This window comes from Astyanax mexicanus, chromosome 1 (genome assembly GCF_023375975.1).
Source record: "Astyanax mexicanus isolate ESR-SI-001 chromosome 1, AstMex3_surface, whole genome shotgun sequence".
Classification (NCBI taxonomy): domain Eukaryota; kingdom Metazoa; phylum Chordata; class Actinopteri; order Characiformes; family Acestrorhamphidae; genus Astyanax; species Astyanax mexicanus.
The window spans coordinates 61,040,429-61,063,032 of NC_064408.1; the positions used below are offsets into that span (position 1 = coordinate 61,040,429).

General features: G+C 39.0%; 1 protein-coding gene across 2 annotated transcripts; it reads right to left on the reverse strand.

The window, feature by feature from the left end:
- Positions 1-6,773: 6,773 nt before the first annotated feature.
- sirt5 (sirtuin 5) lies at positions 6,774-19,939 on the reverse strand. Of its 2 annotated transcripts, none has more exons than XM_007245314.4 (10): positions 19,800-19,939; positions 15,190-15,315; positions 14,956-15,089; positions 14,776-14,847; positions 14,527-14,680; positions 13,881-13,968; positions 13,739-13,792; positions 11,059-11,182; positions 8,063-8,178; positions 6,774-7,014 (listed from the first exon to the last, which is right to left on the reverse strand). In XM_007245314.4, the coding sequence occupies exons 2-10, from the start codon at positions 15,287-15,289 to the stop codon at positions 6,942-6,944; spliced, it is 915 nt and encodes a 304-aa protein (XP_007245376.3). In that variant the 5' UTR covers positions 15,290-15,315; positions 19,800-19,939; the 3' UTR covers positions 6,774-6,941. The 2 variants fall into 2 exon arrangements, with proteins under 2 accessions (XP_007245376.3, XP_007245379.3); XM_007245317.4 differs by lacking the exon at positions 19,800-19,939 and adding an exon at positions 19,452-19,686.
- Between the last annotated feature and the right edge of the window lie 2,665 nt (positions 19,940-22,604).

The window sequence follows — 22,604 nt, forward strand, 5'->3', positions numbered from 1 at the left end:
AAAGTAATGGCAACCAAACATGCTGAATTAGCACAACTGTAGTGACCACGGCATTCACTTCACAAAAAAAACAGCCCTGTCCAGAGAATGCGTAATGTTGCTGTTGCCACTGGGCCACCGCAATGGTAAGACCTTGGGTAGCATAGCATGCTGACTTCGGTGCTTGCATTCCCTGCAGGGCAAGTTGAACTGATGAGGGGTATTAGCATAATTGGCTAAATGTTAGCTGCTCGACTAAATGAGGGTCTGTCGGCCTGGCAGAGACACAGACCTGCGGGCCACAGCACTACTCTCCACCAAACCAGACCAGATTCTAAAAGTGATTCTAAAAGTATGGGTCACAAATCTGATTATGAGCAATCTGAGAAAGTTGTACGAACCAGTCACAGTTAAATTAGACAAAACAATACAGTTTAGGTTCATCTTTATTGTCTACTGCGTATGAGCCATATTTTGTCAAATAGGCCGTTTTAATCTAGATATGTTGTAGAAAAGTATCGCCAATAGAATAGGACTCTCTGACCATTTTAGGAAATCTTGGAGCCATGTTTGAGCAATGTTTGTCTATGGGAAACATTAATCATGCTAATGTAGGACTGGGTTCAGGTGTGATCACATGTATGGTTCTTGAATATGTTATGGGTGTTATGATCAGAGGTGGAAAAAGTACTGAAAAATTGTAATTAAGTAAAAGTACCTTTACTTTGCTAAAATTCTACTCAAGTAAAAGTAAAAGTACTCATCTAAAAATCTACTCGAGTAAAAGTAAAAAGTACTCAATTTAAAATTTACTTTGAGTAAAAGTTACATATTTACTTTTAATTATTTGATGTAAAAAAATACAAATCACAAATTAAATCGTTTTAAATGAACTATTATTCCAAATAATAATTTGGACCTTTCAGGCAGTATTTGTTCACACAAATAAAAATATACTCAATTACAGTAATTTAAGTAAATGTAATTCATTACTTTCCACCTCTGGTTATGATAAATATATTTTTAAGTTCATTACTATTTCTAAATCTGTAGTCAACATTCAATACATTTTGATGTGCATTTACTACTGTGTATACTACACTACTCCTGGGTGTCACAGTGACTTAGTGGTTAGCACATTTGCCTCCCAGCACTGGGCTTGAGAGCTGCCAGTTTTCACTGGTGTGTTGATGAGTGCTGCGTATAAATCATTGTGTGTAAAACGTGATTGTAAAGCGCCCTTGGGTTTCTAGGAATGCGCTATATGAGTGTAATTCATTCATTCTTGTGTAGATTAAGTTTAGTGTAAAAAGTTCTCAAACAAAATGTTTTAAATGACACCACTCCTCTGACAAATTAATACCCAAAAATCTCAACATTTACAATAAATGGGTAATAAACAACTGTTCACGCAGTTGTTGATGTGTATATTCAAATTTACAACCGAACCAAGTTCATTTACAACATACTAATACATACTAATACTAAACTTGGCCACAAATGTAAATCATTTGTACAAGATTATCCAGGTTCTCCACTGTTTTTCACTTGAATCTGACAGTTCCACATTCTGTGAAAATTTCATGATAAATAGACCAGTAGACATGTTTCAAAACTATTTGGATTTTTTACATTTCAAGTTTTCATGTAAAGTTGCCATTTTATTTGCATTGTGTTTTTTTGACAGTGGCAATATATACATTTGTATTGAAGCTGTACAATTCATTAGTTATTAATGATGAAGTATACTGTAAGTGAACTCATACATCAGTTGTAAATGTAAACGTGAACACAAACATCAACGACTATAAAAAAGATTGAATCCTTTTCATTTTTGTCAATTCCCCTTTCACTTGATACAACACAGTTATGTTAGGAGACAGCCACGTGCTATTATTCATCAAAAGACATTGAGCTGCACAAAATATCATCATTTAAAATGTAAATGCTTCCTGAATTTGTTCATCTTTTTTTGACCAATTGCTGTGGCCATTGCTGTGGTGCCCAGGGGGCAGTGGGGGTTATGAGTCTTGCTCAGGGGCCTAACAGGGGCAGCTTGCAAGACTTGGGTTTTGCCCGCAACCCTGTCATCAGTAACCCGGTGCTCTAACCACCGAGCTGAGATATGTTAAATGTTTTACATATCATCATATTTTAAGTATTGGTTCCAAGTCACTAATCCAAGTCTACAGACTGAAAGTCTGCTTTGTTTTTAGCATGATTTATATATATAAATAAATAATGATACTGCAGCTTTGTGCAGCTTATTCTGCTCTGTTTTGGTGTGCGATTTGTTTGGTCTCTTTTGATGCTAAAATAAGAAGACTGATGGACAGATAAGACAGTAGATGGAAATATGGAGAGACAGATAAAAGGAGATTTAGAAAGATGTTCAGAAAACGAGTCACTATTTTGAACATGTACATGAAGAACATTTTTTTTTCCTTGAGAGGAGCTTGAGACTACGGCATTTGTGTAGATGAACTGAAAATTGTTTTTAGTGTGAAGAGACAAGCTTGTGTTGCTAGAGGCATGTGTTTGTGCGTGTTTGTATGTGTGTGTGTGTGTGTGTGTGTGCGTGCACACGTCAGTCAGATTGGGTTTTGGGTTAAAATCCCAAAGGGATGCAATAATCCCTGCATGGCTCTGAGATTTGAGTCTCTAAGCAAAGCTTTCTCTCTATTTATAAATCTCTTAATCTGCACACACAGCTTCGGGAAACAGACAGACACACACACATACACTCAGATATGTGTGAGTAAAACACCCGTTTCTAAATATATATCCTCAACATAAAAGAACATGCTGTACGCATTTACACAAGTATCAAACAAATGTACACATAGGGCAGAACAGTAGCTTAGGCTACATGGTCCAGTGTTCACTACTTTACGCTGTAAAATGTGAAGGTAAATAAATCTGATGTGCTTTTAAAGGAAAAGTCCTTAGGATTTTTTATTTTAATTGAAAGAAGTGTTATTTATGAATGTTTTTTTTTTTAACTAATAAGGGTGACAGTGTGGATCCTGACAGCCCAATATTGTGTTTTATTTTAATGATAAGAGTATGTTAACAAATGACGATGACCCTGGCACAATATTCTATGTACACAATAAGGCCTGTTAGAACAAAGCAAGTAAACCAATCAACTGCCTGGGGCCCTGAGCTGGACTGGTGTCCCCACACAATGACTGCTTATGAATTGAATGCAACAACAATCAAAAAACAACAACACTTATTAGAAAACACCTCAAAGGGGCCCCTCCCTCAAGCAGCTAAAAGTAACCAGCCAGGTTCATGATTTCTGCAGCCGGCAAAATATGAAAATTCAGCAATAATCAAGTAGTCCATCCAGAGTAGGAGCTGGGTATCGTTTTACATTTTTTTGATACCGAAAAATTCGGTCCCAATTCGGTCCCAATACCCAAACAGTACTTTTTTCAATACCTTTTTCTAAATTGTAACCAAAAAAAAAAATTACTATTCTTACACAATGGATTTATTTAACTGCTGACATGAGAAATCCCATTCTCATACTGTCACCATGAGAGGCTACCATACTTTAGGATCTTGTTAGAACGAAACTGTGGCACTTTATTACAAAACAAAAACAACAGCATCACTGCTAAGCATTAACTGCTTAAACCACAACTATTTTCCCAACGCATATCACTGGATGCGTTTCAGTTTTAAGAGTTCTTTTTTAAGAAATTTCAACATTAAATTGGCAAAACTCATTAATATTAGTGGTGTCTATTAGAGGTTAGATCGGGCCCAAAAAATCCGACCCGACCCAGCCCGAGCCCGTGCACGTTCTGCCCAAGCCCGACCCGAACCATAAACTGTCATTATGAGCCCGAGCCCGACCCGATACGCCCCAAAAACTGTCTGTTTTCGGGCTGTTTGAATGAGCGAAATATGATCAGAATTAAGTTAATTAACACTGTAACATAGAAGCATAGAACTATTATTTAATTAAAATGATTTTTAAGAACAGCTAAACACAGTGCTGCAGGTCAAACGCGGAGGCGTTCACGTGCGAGAGAGAGACACACACAGAGAGAGACACAGCGACAGTGAGAGAGAGAGAGATTTGCGTGTTCTGATGTGAGCTACTCACAGGTAAAGGTTCCCTTTTATCTCCTCGTGCTCATATTCTAGTCCCACACATAATTCTGCAGCTCCCTCAGTGTTTTCTGTCGTATTTTGCGGCTAGCGCGAGCGCTTACAACTAACACCGCGGACCACGAGGTGCCGCCGCGCTTGTGCCGAATCCGCTACTGAATCCGACTCCCGCTTCGCGGACAGAATCGGCACAACACCCCCCGCTGTACAACTGCGGGAGTGAAAACAGCGCTAATAAAGTAGTTTAGTTTCACTTTCAGTTTTCGTTATTTTATTTAAAAATAAAAATATAAAAAAAAAACAGATGCCTACATTTTCTGGAGCCCGAACCCGACCGGCCCGAGGAATGTGGTGGGAAATCTCGGCCCGAACCGACCCGATTTCGGGTCGGGCCTCGGCTCAGGTGGGGTTCGGGCAGAGAATCTAAGCTCTAGTGTCTATCACTTAAAAATGAATTAAAACCATATTTTTTTATGCTGGAATTTCCCAGTATTATTGTGAAAGGACAGTAATAATAGTGTAGTGTGGTTTAGGTCTGGCAGACAAGATCATTTTGTAATGTATTATAATATCTCAGAGTAGAGAGAGAGAGAGAGAAAGAGAGAGAAAGAGAGAGCAAGCGAGAGAGAAAGAGAAATTTTAGTCAGAAAAAAAAGAAGAGAAAGGTAGATTTCCATTTTGCTTGGAGAACCTAAATGCCTTGAAACGGCCCTGTGTACAATTTAATCACAGTAATGGATGAGAACTACAGCAGCATGAAAAGGTGTTTACCTCCTAATTTCCTCTATTTTTGCATATTTGTGTCTCTTGTGTCAGATCCTTATAAAGGAGAACATGAGGAAACTTCAGAACATGAACTTAGCAAAGTTAAAAAAAAAAAAAAAAAGCGTTTGTGATTCAAGAACAAACGAGATTTAAATATGTCATAAGTTCTTTAAAGAGAACATGAGGAAACATCAGAAACATGACCTAACTAAAGGAAAAGGTTTTGGACCACCTACACAACACCATATTTAACTTCTGTACTGATTTAAAGTCTGGATGGGGTCATTCATTTAACACAATTATGACAAACAAAGATACTATCAGACTTTGAAAAACCACATCTAGTTACAGGGGTCAGTGCAGTTTCCAGTACGTTTTTTCTCACAAACACAGGCAGAGTGGGTGTCACTTGTGTGTGTTTGTGTGTGTGTGTGTGTTTGTGTGTGTACACACCATGCAAAAAAAAAACCTTTCCCAGCAAGCCCAGGCTGAGGTGCTGCTCAGATTGGTGTGAAATCGACATTTAATGGGAGGGTGTGTGCGTGTGTGTGTGTGTGTGTGTGTGTAGTACTGGTGTTGTGCGTCTCAAAGGATTCCAGGCCTTTGTGTGTCAGAGGAGATTCGCATTGTGTGTGTGTGCTGTTAAGCTCAGATTGGTGTGAAATTGTGGTTTAATGGACAGGAAATGGTGTGTGTTATTTTTGGATCAGAGTAGAGTCGCCTCTGAAACACCTCTCCCATCGTCTCAGAAGCTAATGAGCCACAATCTCACCAGGAGACCTGAGCACACGCACAGGCACACACACACACACTTCTATATGATGACCATTTACAATCACATCCTGCACCTCTTGTCTTATCAACACCTAATAGTGCACTACTTCCTGTTTAAACACTGCATGTCGGATTTCTAGAAGGCATTTTGATAAGGTAAATTAGTGGAAATGTACACACTAGGGCTGCCCCTGTATGAGCTGGCTGATAGCATCAGCTGCTATTGATTACTCAGGAATAAATCACAATCAGCAGCCAGTGTATCATTAAACAGTGATGCTCTCAATACAAATGCTTCAATATGAAATTTCATAGAAAAAAAATAATAAAACTTATCTAGTTAGGGAATTAACCAATTTTTTTTTTATAAATTAAATCTAGACTTACATAGGCTTGTTTACTGTCAGAACTGTCACTTAAACAGACATAAAAAAAGACATCACAAAAACCCAAAAGAACATCACAGGAGTATCAGGCCTTGCTGGCCTCAGAGAAAGCCAACATTCAAGATTTTTTAAACAACACTGATACCCACCAATGCTGATGGGATGATGACCCTAGATAACGATTAGCCAGATCCTTAACCAAATTGAGCAGCTTTCCATTAACTGAAGACTAAAGCAGAAAAAAACTAAAAGCAGAAAACATCAAGAGAGTAAATTCGGCATGTGGAGATCTTCAATCTATTTGCACTGAAGTATTAAAAACATTCCTTTTAGTAATAATTAAGTTAGTTTGTTATTTGTTAGTCTGTGAAAACTGATGAAGAATGTAAAAAAAAAGGTTGTACTTCCGTAAATAATTCTGCAATTCATATAGTATTCAAAATACAAATTCACTGAATACTGTGTGTGTGTGTGTGTGTGTGTGTGTGTGCATACACACGTGCATGCAGGTGAGCGCTCCACTCATAACAGAAAGTGTCAAACACAATAGTGCCTTTCTCCCGCATCCCTCTATAAATTGTGACAGTTGACCATGGAGAGAGGAGGGGGGCTTTCAGCTGGACCATGGGTTCTGGCTTCAGATGAGACAAAAATCAAGGTGACCCCATGCCACAGGGCATACACACCCACAAACACACACACACACACACACACACACCACAGAAAAGTGGAAACCAGGCAAACTCAAAGGCAAAGGCAAATGGGAGGTTTATTTTTGTCCAAATATTTCAGTTTTGCCTTCACATCAGTAAGAACACAAGGTCAGCTTTTAAAAGAACACAAGCATCAGCAGAGAGTGGACCTGTGCCCTCTCTGTTTAAAGTGCTCCATGCAGGGCAGGTGTGTGGGTTTTCAGATTGGTTCACTCTCATGACGCGCCAGTGCAGGGGGCAGTATGGTGCCACAAGGACCCTCAAAATGATACCTGAGGGAGAAAGAATGTTTGTTAAACTACTAAAACGCAAGATATTAATTTTACACATTCCTATTAAGGAACTGCAGGACTTATTTTTGCTCTTATTTTCTTCTGTAACTGTTCTAAAAACTGAAAGAATTGTGTGTGGAATTGATATGTGGGAGCATTGCAGGTAAAGAGGTTAAAATGTGCTACACTGAGTCTGTACTTGCTCCCAGTTCACAGTATGCACACAGTAATATGTACAATGAGTAAAGACTCTTCCAGACTATTTAGCACACTTTTTTAAAAAGAAACAGAAAAAATGAGGAAATAACATCTGCTTTATCAGCTTGATCTTTTACTGAAAAACAAACAGCCTGACTGAATTAATCATGGATAGGGTCCCTGGATACTTTTGAGCAGTGCATAGCCATAAGCATACATTTGCTAAATAAGGCCAATAAAAATAAGAAATAATTTATAGCAAACATAGTAAAGACAAAAACATAAATGAATATAAATGTATCATACAATTTCAGTGAAACAAAAATTTAGTACAGGTACTATTTAATTATGTTCAGTGATACTGTATGTGTATTCTATCAGGTGGATTGGTAAGTGTCAGAGTAGTTCAAACATAAATTAAATTGATTGGCAACTTAAATAAATTTCATCTTGTTCTTCAATGGTCAGGACCCCTGGTTTTAAACCCTGTGTTTATTCACTGTTCACTCTATGAGACACTCCTACCTAGCTGGCTCTGCTTGTAGATGTAAAATCAGAGACTGAAAAAGTTTCTGTTGCTGCACAGTTTGTGTTGGTCAAGATCTAGTCAGAGGTCATAGGATAAAAATACCATTTGAAAAGGGGTATTTAATATTGCTTTAACTTTTTACCTTTATCGCTTGTGTGGTGAGAAAAAAGGGGTTGTTCTTATTGGACTGGATATATGGGAATTTAGAAAAAAACATTTACATGATGACTCACTCACAGTAAGAGAAACACCAATAAATGTTCAGGGTGACAGAGGTGTGCGGTGTGTGTGTGTGTATGTGTTTGTGTGTGTATGACTCACATAAAGCGCATGGTGGCAGGTGTGCTTTCTGTGTTAAATTCGGCCACAGGCACTCCCCTAGCTGCCACCTGAGGAGCAAACATGGCTGCTGGGTAAACTATGGAGGAGGTACCCACCTGGAGACAAGAGAGAACAAAACACACACACACACACACACACACAAAAGATAGTAAATGTGTTTGAGTGCTATTAAGATGTCAGTCGAGGCAACACTTATTTAACACAGTAAAGCTTCAACCTTTAAGCAGTGTTCATCATTTTTCAGTGCATCGTCTTTTCTTTATCCAGACAACTCGAGCAACTTCTCACAGCTGGCCCTGATCATGCACAATTATGAAATATGAATCAACATCTATGCAAGCAGAATTTCTTCGAATCCGTAAAGCTTTATCACTTTCCTTACTAATCAGTCTAAATTCAATCGAGTAGGCGAGCTTAATTATACAGCCATTACCACTAATCACCAGTCAAGCTCCCAAAGATCCAAAATAATGAATATCTAACTTCATTACAGATATGAATCGTGGAAGTTCATATCCACAATCATGAGCCATATTTATCGTCTTTGTGTAATGCCCATGAAAATGTGTCATTGACCTACATTGCAAAATTATATTATGTCTTGTTTTTAAATATTCAAACCTTTAATGTGCAATTTGGATGAAAGAAAATTCCACTGATCCCTTAACGCATAAGTAATGAGTGTGTAATAATGTTACGCTGTGCATTCCTTCAAATTGCTTTAAATAGAAAGAGGAAAAAACATACATAATTTCATATTTTTTCTTTTCATGTTTTATAAAGGCATACAATGCAAGTGCAAATGCTGCATTATTATTGGTGCATTATGCACTAAAATGTCCAAGCATTTACTACATATCTAATAATCTTTTTTTTTTCTAAAACTAAAGTGTACAATTAAAGTATGTGTGTTTTTGTCCCCACTTTGCTGCAGTAACAGCATATACTCCTCCGACATGATTTTACACCTTATGTTGCTTTGAGGATTTGACTGCATTCGGGTGCAAGTATACTGCATTAGTGAGTAGGTCAGGTACTGATGATAGATTATTAGTCCTGGGTCAAATACTCCAACTCCAATTCATCCTGCTTTAGATGAACCCATGCTGACCTTATAATTGTGTGGTGGCAAGCTGCATTATACAAGCTGTGTGTGTAACAAAATGCCTGTGTCAGAAATGGGTGCAACTTAAAGTGGGGGTCTGGTTACTAATGATCATGCAACATACACTGCTCAAAAAAATAAAGGGAACACTCAAATAACACAATATAACTCCAAGTAAATCAAACTTCTGTGAAATTAAACTGTCCACTTAGGAAGCAACACTGATTGACAATCAATTTCACCTGCTGTTGTGCAAATGGAATAGACAACAGGTGGAAATTATTGGCAATTAGCAAGACACACTCAATAAAGGAGTGGTTCTGCAGGTGGGGACCACAGACCACTTCTCAGAACCTATGCTGTCTGGCTGATGTTTTGGTCAGTTTTGAATGTTGGTGGTGCTTTCACACTCGTGGTAGCATGAGACGGACTCTACAACCCACACAAGTGGCTCAGGTAGTGCAGCTCATCCAGGATGGCACATCAATGCGAGCTGTGGCAAGAAGGTTTGCTGTGTCTGTCAGCGTAGTGTCCAGAGGCTGGAGGCGCTACCAGGGGACAGGCCAGTACACCAGGAGACGTGGAGGAGGCCGTAGGAGGGCAACAACCCAGCAGCAGGACCGCTACCTCCGCCTTTGTGCAAGAAGGAACAGGAGGAGCACTGCCAGAGCCCTGCAAAATGACCTCCAGCAGGCCACAAATGTGCATGTGTCTGCACAAACGGTTAGAAACCGACTCCATGAGGATGGTATGAGGGCCCGACGTCCACAGATGGGGGTTGTGCTCACAGCCCAACACCGTGCAGGACGCTTGGCATTTGCCAGAGAACACCACGATTGGCAAATTCGCCACTGGCGCCTTGTGCTCTTCACAGATGAAAGCAGGTTCACACTGAGCACATGACAGACGTGACAGAGTCTGGAGACGCCGTGGAGAGTGGTCTGCTGCCTGCAACATCCTTCAGCATGACCGGTTTGGCAGTGGGTCAGTAATGGTGTGGGGTGGCATTTCTTTGGAGGGCCGCACAGCCCTCCATGTGCTCACCAGAGGTAGCCTGACTGCCATTAGGTACCGAGATGAGATCCTCAGACCCCTTGTGAGACCATATGCTGGTGCGGTTGGCCCTGGGTTCCTCCTAATGCAGGACAATGCTAGACCTATGTGGCTGGAGTGTGTCAGCAGTTCCTGCAAGATGAAGGCATTGAAGCTATGGACTGGCCCGCCCGTTCCCCAGACCTGAATCCGATTGAGCACATCTGGGACATCATGTCTCGCTCCATCCACCAACGTCACGTTGCACCACAGACTGTCCAGGAGTTGGCGGATGCTTTAGTTCAGGTCTGGGAGGAGATCCCTCAGGAGACCATCCGCCACCTCATCAGGAGCATGCCCAGGTGTTGTAGGGAGGTGATACAGGCACGTGGAGGCCACACACAATACTGAGCCTCATTTTGACTTGTTTTAAGGACATTACATTAAAGTTGGATCAGCCTGTAGTGTGTTTTTTCACTTTAATTTTGTGTGTGGCTCCAAATCCAGGCCTCCATTGGTTAATAAATTTGATTTCCATTGATGATTTTTGTGTGATTTTGTTGTCAGCACATTCAACTTTGTACAGAACAAAGTATTCAATGAGAATATTTCATTCATTCAGATCTAGGATGTGTTATTTGAGTGTTCCCTTTATTGTTTTGAGCAGTGTAGTTAATTTACATACAATAATGATTTAGTGTAATAAAGGTGTAATGGTTCTAATCCATTTACTATGGACTAGACTGTTAAGCTATTTTTTTAATTGATTATTGAATTCTGAACTCTAAAAGTGCTAAAACCCTTGAAATAAATAGTTTTAGAGGATGCTTCCACTCACCACTAAGCAGAGGTCACACTTCTCCAGCTCCTCTTCAACGCTGCTCAAAATGTCAGAATCAAGTGCCTCCCCAAACCACACCACATAAGGCCTCAAAAGACCATGGCAGCCACGCCTCTCGCATCTGCAGAAAACCCACACAAACAATCAAACACACACAGACTCTTCATAATTACTATATATATATATATATATATATATATATATATATATACAGTTGTGGTCAAAAGTTTACATACACTTGTAAAAAAACATAATGTTATGGCTGTCTTGAGTTTTCAATAAGTTCTACAACTCTTATTTTTCTGTGATAGAGTGATCGGAACACATACATGTTTGTCACAAAAAACAGTCATAAAATTTGGTTCTTTCATAAATTTATTATGGGTCTGCTGAAAATGTCACCAAATCTGCTGGGTCAAAAATATACATACAGCAACAAAATTTGTCAATTTTGGTGATGTAGCGAGTTGTGTCAATCAAATTAGCTTCATGTCATGGCCTCTTCACTTCTTGTAAGTGATTCTGATTGACTACAGCTGTTGACTTCTCATGAGCCCATTTAAATAGGGCTCATTTGACCCAGTGATTAGACTCAGCTACAAAAGCTACAATGGGAAAGTCAAAGGAACTCAGTGTGGATCTGAAAAAGCGAATTATTGACTTGAACAAGTCAGGGAAGTCACTTGGAGCCATTTCAAAGCAGCTACAGGTCCCAAGAGCAACTGTGCAGACAATTATACGCAAGTATAAAGTGCATGGAACAGTTGTGTCACTGCCACGATCAGGAAGAAAACGCAAGCTATCACATGCTGCCGAGAGGAGATTGGTCAGGATGGTCAAGAGTCAACCAAGAATCACCAAGAAGCAGGTCTGCAAGGATTTGGAAGCTGATGGAACACAGGTGTCAGTCTCCACAGTCAAGCGTGTTTTACATCGCCATGGACTGAGAGGCTGCCGTGCAAGAAAGAAGCCCTTGCTCCAGAAAAGGCACCTTAAGACTCGGCTGAAGTTTGCTGCTGATCACATGGACAAAGATAAAACCTTCTGGAGGAAAGTTCTCTGGTCAGACGAAACAAAAATTGAGCTGTTTGGCCACAACACCCAGTAATATGTTTGGAGGAGAAAAGGTGAGGCCTTTAATCCCAGGAACACCATGCCTACTGTCAAGCATGGTGGTGGTAGTATTATGCTCTGGGGATGTTTTGCTGCCAGTGGAACTGGTTCTTTGCAGAAAGTAAATGGGATAATGAAGAAGGAGGATTACCTCCAAATTCTGCAGGAAAACTTAAAACCATCAGCCCGAAGGTTGGGTCTTGGGCGCAGTTGGGTGTTCCAACAAGACAATGACCCAAAACACACATCAAAAGTGGTAAAGGAATGGCTAAACCAGGCTAGAATTAAGGTTTTAGAATGGCCTTCCCAAAGTCCTGACTTAAACCCCATTGAGAACATGTGGACAGTGCTAAAGAAACGGGTTCATGCAAGAAAACCATCACATTTAGCTGAACTGCACCAATTCTGTCAAGAAGAGTGGTCAAACATTCGACCTGAAGCTTGCCAGGAGCTTGTGGATGGCTACCAAAAGCGCCTAGTTGCCGTGAAAATGGCCAAGGGACATGTAACCAAATACTAATGTTGCTGTATGTATATTTTTGACCCAGCAGATTTGGTGACATTTTCAGCAGACCCATAATAAATTTATGAAAGAACCAAATTTTATGACTGTTTTTTGTGACAAACATGTATGTGTTCCGATCACTCTATCACAGAAAAATAAGAGTTGTAGAACTTATTGAAAACTCAAGACAGCCATAACATTATGTTTTTTTACAAGTGTATGTAAACTTTTGACCACAACTGTATATATATATATATATATATATATATATATATATATACATACACATAGACACATATATACATCGTCGCTGTCCAATGAAAAACATCAAAAATCTTCAATTTTGACGATTTTTAGTTTACTACATAATTTGAACAGACAAACTGTCTCTAACACTGTGACAAAATTTCTTGATGAACGAACCAATAGAAATTCTTAAAAATGACCTGAAATAAACTCTTTTTACGTTGACTTCCATTGAAAGTTTACAAGATTTTTTCTCTCTCCTATAAAGTTGCTGTTTTGGAGATAAGTGTTTTTCATTGGACAGCGACGACATACATATATATATATATATATATATATATATATATATATATATATATATAGATATATATAGATATATATATATATATACTCATATCAGCATTTATGATTCAGATGGTTACATTTACTTATTTCTTACATTTACTCGTATCTGCTGCCCCCTATTGGAACAACTGTTTGTTGTTCTGGAACTGCACTATTATTTGCAAGTTCCCAACTCCAACACTGCAGAACCCCTTAAGTTCTGCAAATGTTTGCATCTGCCTGTTTTAACATATTCACGTCCACTCTGTGCTCAGAGTGTTAACTACTTGAGTAGTGAGCCCGATTCCACTCTCAGCCACCAATGCCCCCCTTATATTTAGCTGTGCTTTAAAATAGACACAAGTTTCTGAATTTCTCAGTTTGCATATAACCACATCAAAAGCATGGTTTGTAAGACTAATTCCACTCATGTAAGCCAAAATGTTACTTGTAGCAACACTGATTAGCCTCTTTAGGCTACACACTGACCTGGGAAGATCATTCACTGGAATTCTAGCTTCCTTGGCTTCAGGGTCAGGTGCTCTAAGAGAAAAAAATAATAACAGAAGTTTAAAAAAAAAAGTTATCAGAATTAATGTGTGTTTTCTGGTCCTGTTGTTTCTGTATTTACCCTTTGCCCTCCAGAGCAGGACATATAGGGCTTGTGTGGTTGGCCTTCACTTCACCACAGCTCATGCAGCGAGTTTTAAACAGACTACCTAGAAAAATAGAATGAGAGAGATAATGGCTTTTTTTCAATATAAAAATCCAAGAATTTAACATAAGACTTATATACATACAGTGGCATAAAAACATGTTTAACCCCTTTTGTTTTTGCATTTTTTCCATACTTACATTTTTCAGATTATTAACTTTAACTTTAATATCAGACAAATATAACCAGAGTAAACATAAAAAGTATTTTTTAAAAGATAATTTCATTTATTAGGAGAAAACAACTGTCCAAACCAATCTAGCCCCATGTGAAAAAGTGTTTGTCCCTCCATAAATTACAGATGAGAAAAAAAAAAATCATTGATCATTTGTCAGTATAAAAAAGTTTTGGAAATCCAGTGGACAACAGTGAGATATTCACAAAAGGAGTAAAAAATGGAGAACCTTTCCAGGAGGCAAACAACACTGCTGACCAAAAAGAACACAATGGCCCATTGCACATTTACCATCTTTATGATCCCCAGGACTTTGGGGGGCAAATGCAAAATAAATACAAAAAAAGACACTGTGTAGAGAGTAATGCTTGGTAACTGCTATCTTACCATGGAGCTCCAGTATGTTTCTGGAGCCAGCGCGATAATGCAACTCATCGATGTTCTGAGTGATGACGACTACTGATCGCCCCTGCTGGCTGAGCCTTGCTTCACACTCAGCTATAGCCATGTGGGCTGCATTCGGCTCTTTACTACTCATTACCTTTGCCAAGAAAAATAAGAGAATAGAAAATAATCAACTTTATGTGAACTATATCAGCATATCAGTACATCATAATGTTATTACATAAAGGTTACCTCTCGCCTGTAATGATAAAACTCCCACACCAGAGAAGGATCTCGTGAGAACGCACCAGGAGTGGCCAAATCCTGCAAAGATATTGAGAGATAAGGTTGTTTGCAAGGGAAATAACACAACAACAAAAAAACAGCAAATAGGAGAGGAAAAAAGTGAATGACATTAATCATGTGTGTTACCTGAGCCTGCCATTTTCTCCAGTACCCCCCTGCACCTCGAAATGTTGGCACACCACTCTCTGCACTCACTCCAGCTCCAGTGATTATTGCTATGTGCTTGGCCTTAGCAAAATCCTTCCGGAACTGTGTCAAATCTGCACCAGCCAAACACACACACACAATCTAAGAAATGTGAAACAGTAGATGAATGAAAAAATAAATAAATAAATGAAATTTAACTTCTGAATGTCTTACCTGAGCTTGGTCGGGTCATATTAGGTACCCTATAGGTAAGTCTGACCCCAGCACACAGGTGAAAGGTCTTCGCCCAATGGGTCACTCTCCGCAAAAACATCAGGGGTCAACAGTCACACCTCACAGCTGTAAACAAACACATCATCAAAGTTCACAGAAAACTTAACTAAATTAACTTTAAAATGCTCTTAAATACAAAAACAGAGTGAATGGAAATAAAATAGAAAATCGTTAGAATAGTTTTTATCAAACCATAATAAGAAAAATAAATATTATGTACAATGCCTCTCTTTTAGGTAGCATTTGTTATTCCTATTGCAACACAGTGGGATGGGTCATTTTTATTCTTGTTTCGGGGATGTTGTCAAGTTTCCAGGATGTTCAATTGTTATGGCTTATCGTGACTGCAAAAATCTAATCAAGTCATGGCTTTATAATGGAAAATGATATCAAACCAGACAATGTGTAAAAAGTTACACCCTAATGGTTTTCTCTTCCTTGTTCCTTGTTCTGTGAATATATGTTTTTGTTATTAGGCAGCAAACAGACATAACTTGATCTTGCTTCAAAGCGCTAAAACAAGTAGTAAGAAAATAACTTTTTTGGGGGAATTAATTTGATTTTTAAAAATAGTTTATAAATCAATTAAACGTCTAGCACCTTCATACATTTCTGAACCGCTGACTGTGTTCCAAATCATGTATTATAATCAGGTCTTACAATTCTCCAGATCCCTGATAAGAAACACAAAAAGAGCAGAGAAGAAGATATCTGGTTTTATGTGCCAAGGATTTAGAACACATTATCAAACAGCATTAAATTAGTCCCTGTTTTTGAGTTCTAATGACTTATAGGAAAGGTGCTGCAACTAGTTGGGGGGGGGGGGGGAATAATAATAACATATATATATATATATATACTATATAAAATACTTGTTTCAAATATTTATGGCAGCAAGTAATAAGACTATAACTAAAAAGTATATATGCAATGGATATAAATACTAGGGCTGTGACGATAATTTTATTACCGCAATACCGCGGTTATGGGACGTCACCGCGGTGATGAGCTCATTACCGTCATTACCGCATTTTTTTATGGCTGTCAAATCTGATTGACTGCGTTTTGAGCGGTAGTAAAATGCTCCATATAAGCACAACTGTGGTGAATTCAGTATTAATATGTCAAGTGTAAGTCCTACACTATAGGGCTGTGCAATATATCAAATATATTTTGATCGCGATAGATATTGGTGTCAAACGATCTCAAAATTCATAATATCGAATATAAAAATTTTGGTCATTTATCTGTGCTGCCGCTGCACTGGCGCGGCAGCGAATGGGTTAAGCAAAACGCGGTGCGTGGTACTCATTGAGGTCAGAACAGCTCTGGAGTCTCCTGCTCACTTCGTCTCCATTGAGGCTGCTGAAGAGAGTGAAGATTAGCAGCACTAATATTGGCTCGGAAATGGAAGCTACAGGGCAGGCTCAGTAAGTTGAGAAAAAAGGAAGAAAAAGACTCAGAACAGAAGAGAATCATCTGCAAGATTTGCCGGAAAGTGGTGTCTGCACCTCTCGCCAACACATCAAACTAATTCACCCACCTCAAGGTAAACCATAGAGCCATGTAAGGTGTTCCGTGGTCACATTTTGAGAAAGTAAAATATATTAATTCATTGTCTGGCTGCTGGCTGTTATGCGTGAGCACCGCGGAGAACGCGCAGCATTGCGCCTCAGTCTTGGGAAAAATAGTAAGGTTGGTTGAAGTGTAGTTCAAACAGCAAAGCAATGATATAAAACTATAACCACCATCTTTACTGAAATGTTGTTATCTGACCAAGTCTGAGGTAAAATGCGCTGCGCCTTGTCTCTTTCACAGCACGCGGAACTGAGTTCAGAACCGCTACAAATATAACCATATAAAACTCAGTTCAGATAAATAAACTTCAGATGAGTAAGGACACGTAAAGTGAAACAAAAATTGTCAAACATAAAGGACAGGTTTCTATTATTTTAAAATGGAACTAATGTCTTTTTTTTGGTCGGTTGTCTCTTGCGAGCCGATTTCTTAACGTCACGACATTTTAATCAATATGACGCGGGTCCCGTCAGGATATCTTGCGGCACAGACAGAACTGAATTGTTATTGGCGGGAACAGGAGTTTAATCAATCCAGAGGATGTGGGAGCACATAATAAATAGTTAAGAAAATTGTAATAATCACGCAGTGATTCTCATGCACGCAACAAAAAAACCCTAAGCACAAAAAAGGAGCGGAGAATGGACCGACACGCGCACACACACACCGATTTTTTTTTGTAATGTGGTAAGAAACGTGACCGCACTATTCAGTGCGGTTTTAATAAATATTTTTTTTAATTTTAAGTACTAAATGTAATTTATTAAATTTATTTAGGACCGCGGGGCAGGTGCGGCAAAACTGTGTATGTGGCGGGCTGATGCGGGATTAAAAGAAGGATTTTTTTTGCGGAACGGTAACGGGACAAAAAAGAAATGATGTCTGAATTAATTTCCTCCAATCGAATATAATTTAACAGGGTTTAAGAATATAAAATAATTTATAAACAAACGAAATATTTAATATTGAGCTAATAGCCCAAGTGCAAAAATACAAAATCTGTAATACTCTGCACTGCACAATTCAAACGAAATAGCCGTAACGCAGCTGCGCTCCTGCCCTGCGATGCAGCCGAAGCCTGGTGTGAGGCAGCAGAAATTCTGGGGTGAAAACTACATAACTACACAACATAAGGAGACATAATGCACTCCAAATATTCAGGAGGGAAGTGAAATAAATGATACTGTACAGATATAATCTGTATCTAGTAGATATTTAATGAGAAATAAGAAGAGTGTGAATAAAAAAAAAACAGACGCCTATCACAGACTTCTTGAGCCTTGAGCCCGAACGGCCCGAGGAAAGGGGTGAGAAATATATTTTTTTCGGGGCCGGGGGTCAGTGGAACATTTTGCTGTGGATTAATTCGTCTTTTTTTTTTAAACGAATATTAGAATATTCGCTACCAATTACTGCCGAATATCCTGAGCTCAAACCCGCTATTCGGGCCAGCCCTAAAATAGATCTATGGATGGAGAAGGGGGAGGCGGACAAGCTCCTCCTTCAAAAAGTCTGCTCGGAAAAAGACAGGTTAGCTGTACAATGACGAATTATACAGGCAGCATATGTTCACTTGTTATGCTGTATTTATGGTTTATGTAGAGGTTGTATGTAGGCTGTATGGTTTGAAGAATAAAGATTTGTTACCAATAAATTTGTGGTGTTTTTTTTTTTTTTTTTTGGGGGGGGGGGGGTGTTTTGGGGTCTCGCGGTTAACCGCAATATCGCGGTGATGCGTTAGTTTTTTACCGCGGTTATAAAAAATCAATACCGCCCCAGCCCTAATAAATACTTATGTTTATGTTGCAATTAAGATTGGGCCATTTTTTTAAATATTGGGATAAATGGATCTTAACCTTCCCTATTGGTGAAAGTAGCACCTTAATATAATTAGCACCATGCAATACAATGTAACTCTTTTAATGTAAACTGTCCTTGTAAGTAAAGTGGTACTCTTGGACCTGTTAGACAGTCTTTTTTTCTCTTTTCCTTTTAATATCTTCATTATTTTTTTGTACACATTTGTATTTACATGCATTACCCCTTTTTATTTTTCTTTATTATATATTTATGTTCCCTTCCAGGGGAAAGTGTGAAAATTGGGAGGGGGGAATTAAGCTACAATATATATATATATATATATATATATATATATATATATAACTTCTGTTAATAGCCTTTTTGTTTACCCATTTTTTCTAATTATCATATAAATCTGTATTTTTTTATTGTCTTTTAATTTAATTATCTTATTTTATTAACTTAATTTTGCATTTACTTTGCATGTGACAATTCAATTATGTCTAATTACTAGCTTTTTATTGCTAGATTATAGTTTATTTCGTTTTTTTTTTGGTTATTATTATTATTATTATTATTATTATTATTATTATATTATCCATTATCATTTAAATGACCTAACATTAAATTTTTTAAAGAAATATTTGTTGTAAAATAAAAGTTATCTGCCAATATAATACAATGACAAACTAGTAGATGTCCAGAAAAAAAGTTGAATATAATTTCTGACTACAACAGTTTCACAAAGGGGAACTAAGTGTATCTATTTACGGTATATTTATGATCATTTCACATTCCGGGATGATATTATCTGTAGGTCTTACCTTTAAGGTAAAAACAGTGTTTCACAGTCTGTGTCTGTCTGTCTTATATATCTGTCAGATTCATTAGCGATGACTCTCCGGCATTAATACAATAGTATCGCGAGGCTGAAGTGTGTCTGTTCACACAGCTCTACACAGGCTCTGTTATTATTAACCTTGTAGCTGTAGAGCTGTCCCCCCTGTCTGTAATAAAACACAAACCCTGCTGCTGCTGATATAACTGACTGATTCACAGACCCCTGATTCGACTCTCTGACTCGCACAGCCTCCAGCTCAAACTGAACCAGATCTGAACATCACATCTACATCTACAGTCAGACAAATACAGCAAGTGTTCAGAGATCTTACCGTCTCCTCTCGCTCATATAAACCTGCCCCTCCGCTCCATACTCAGCTCTCCGCCCCACCTGGAAACAGCTGCTCCTCTCACCAGCTCCCACAGCCCTGCTGCCATCGATATAAACACAGTAGATCCGGAGCTGAGCTCTGACTGGAGGAATTAAACACATGGAGCCCCCAGTGGAGACAACCTGCAACTCTCACCCTCACAGACAGAGAGACAGCGCTAGACAACCTCTTTTCCTTGCTCTCTTTATTTAAAAAAACATATTTATTTACAAACATTATATATTATAAATTTGTTTAAACTATTTGTACAAATTTGAAATATTGTTTCGGAATTTTTATATTGCTACATTGCTATTTTAATAGTTAATTAATAGTTTTATTTGTTTTAAAGCTCACCTTCCGTCGTTTTTTCTTTCATTTTAAAATGTCTAGTTGTGGTCTCTATTATGAATGAATGACATGTGAGCCGTTTTTGTAAAAAAAAAAAGTGCTCAGGTGTCTCTGTATAGCTCTTTTTTAATGGACTGTTTTAGGGGTGTGTCCAAAATGACCGGATTCCAGCTTTGCTCATGAATATTCATACATGCAAACAGCATGCAAATATCTCTCCTCTGATTGGCTAGGAGCACTGCGACGCCCCTCCACCACTCTGCCGCTCACTGCCTCCTACCTCCTAACTGATGAGCGGTGATGTTGCGTCGCTTCAGCTCCGCCTCTGGGAGTTTCTCGAGCCAAGGTGGGCTGGTCTGTGAGTTTCTGCCTACGTAGGCAGAAAGATAATTCAAAATTCACCCGTTTTTCGGAGGGGGGGAGGGGGGATTTCTTTGCTTAGCTCCTGCAGACAATGGGGGCTGCAAAACAGTTTAATGTGCAGGTGTACACATTCAACTCGGAGAGACCTACTGTATTCCACAAAAAACAAGAAAAATCGGATTTTCGCGGAAGGGGAGCTTTAAGAGTGTTGTACTTGCTAATGTAAAATTCTTTTTATAAATGATCAGCATTACACTGACAAAAATAATCAATCATTTAAAAATTAATTATAATCATAATTCTTTTTTTTTAATGCTGGTATTTCACTATATTTTTGAGAGGAGGGCAGTAATGCTAGTGTAGTGTGATTTAGGCCTGGCAGACTAAAGCTTTTTTAATTTTATAGTGTATTATATCTCAGGTGAAGGAGGGACAAAAGAGATAGATAGATAGATAGATAGATAGATAGATAGATAGATAGATAGATAGATAGATAGATAGATAGATAGATAGATAGATAGATAGATAGATAGATAGATACTTTATTTATCCCGAAGGAAATTTAGGCATCCAGCAGCAACAACACAATACAATAAGAAAAGAAAAGAAAGAAAGAAAGAAAATAAAGGGGGGGGGGGGTTGCAGCGCCAGGAATTAAGAGAGGCAGAGGCACAATGTGGGGAAAATGTGAAAAGGTCTGAATATGGTTCACATGCATTGTATCTCAGTTCCAGAGATGATGGCCTTAACAGCAAGCATGTGATCAGCCATGTTTTAGAGAATCCCATTGCAGGAAGTATTTGTTGGTGACAGGCTGACTTGTAGGGGTGTGTGTAGGTTGATTGGGGAGTTTGCTGATCTGCTGAGACACATACACACACAACAGTAGGTAGAGAGGGAGAGCTGTAGCGACCCCGGCTCAGGGATCGGCCGATGGCCTGTATAGGTCCGGCGTATGATTCCCTCACGGGTGTCCCTTACTCGTGGTAATGGCGGGGGAACAGGCAGGTAGTGGTTGGGAGATGGATATAGTAGGGGAGGAAAACGAGAGTGGTAGTTGGTTATCAGGGAGAACGGGTAAAGGAGCGAAGAGGATAAGGAAAGAAGGCTCAATGGATGAAGGTCAGTTTAATGTTGTTGTGAGATTTGAAGAAGGAGGAGGAGGAGTTAAACATTTGGACCCGTTGAAGCTCACGAAAGTAATTAAAAATCAAATTGGAGAAGTGCGGTTTGCGAGAGTCTTGAATGATGGAAACTTGTTGGTTGGGTGCAGTTCGGAAGAGCAGCGTGGGAAGGCCCAGAGACTGCAATCTCTTGGGAAAGCTGTGGTAACTAAGGTGCTGAGGTTGGGAGAGCATGGAAGTAAAGGGGTCATCTCTGGGATTCCTGTAAATATGGATATGAAGGATCTGATTAAGAATCTTAGGTCAAGGTGTGGGGCAATTGTTGATGTGAAACGTTTAACTAGGGGTGTTGAGAAGATGGATACTGAATCAGTTTTGATAGAGTTCAGTGTGAAAGATCTTCCTGAGGAAGTTTACTTTGGATTCCTGAGATATAAGGTTAGAGAGTTTATCCGTAGGCCTTTAAGATGTTTCAATTGCCAGAAGTTTGGCCATGTAGCTAAAGTGTGTAAGGAAACAAGGCGGTGTGCCAAATGTGGTGGGGGCCATGAATATGGAGAATGTGGAGAGGGGGTGAGACCAAAGTGTTGTAACTGTGGTGGGGGACACAGTGCTGCATATTGGGGATGTGAAGTAATGAAAAGAGAAGTTGACATTAACAATATTAAGGTGAAGGAGAGAGTATCATATGCAGAAGCCCTCAGAAGGTTGGATGCAACGAGGAGAGTTGGGGGAGAAAGTGTTGGGAGGGAGGTTGCATCAACTACAGCATGGACGCAGAAGCGGGAACTGATTAGAGCGAAGGAAGAACAGGCATGGGAGGAAAAGAGAGACCTTGTTATTTTTATTGCAGGGATTATAAATGCAACAGCTGGTCTTAAATCCAAAACAGAGAGGATTCAGATCATTGCAAAAGCAGCCATACAGC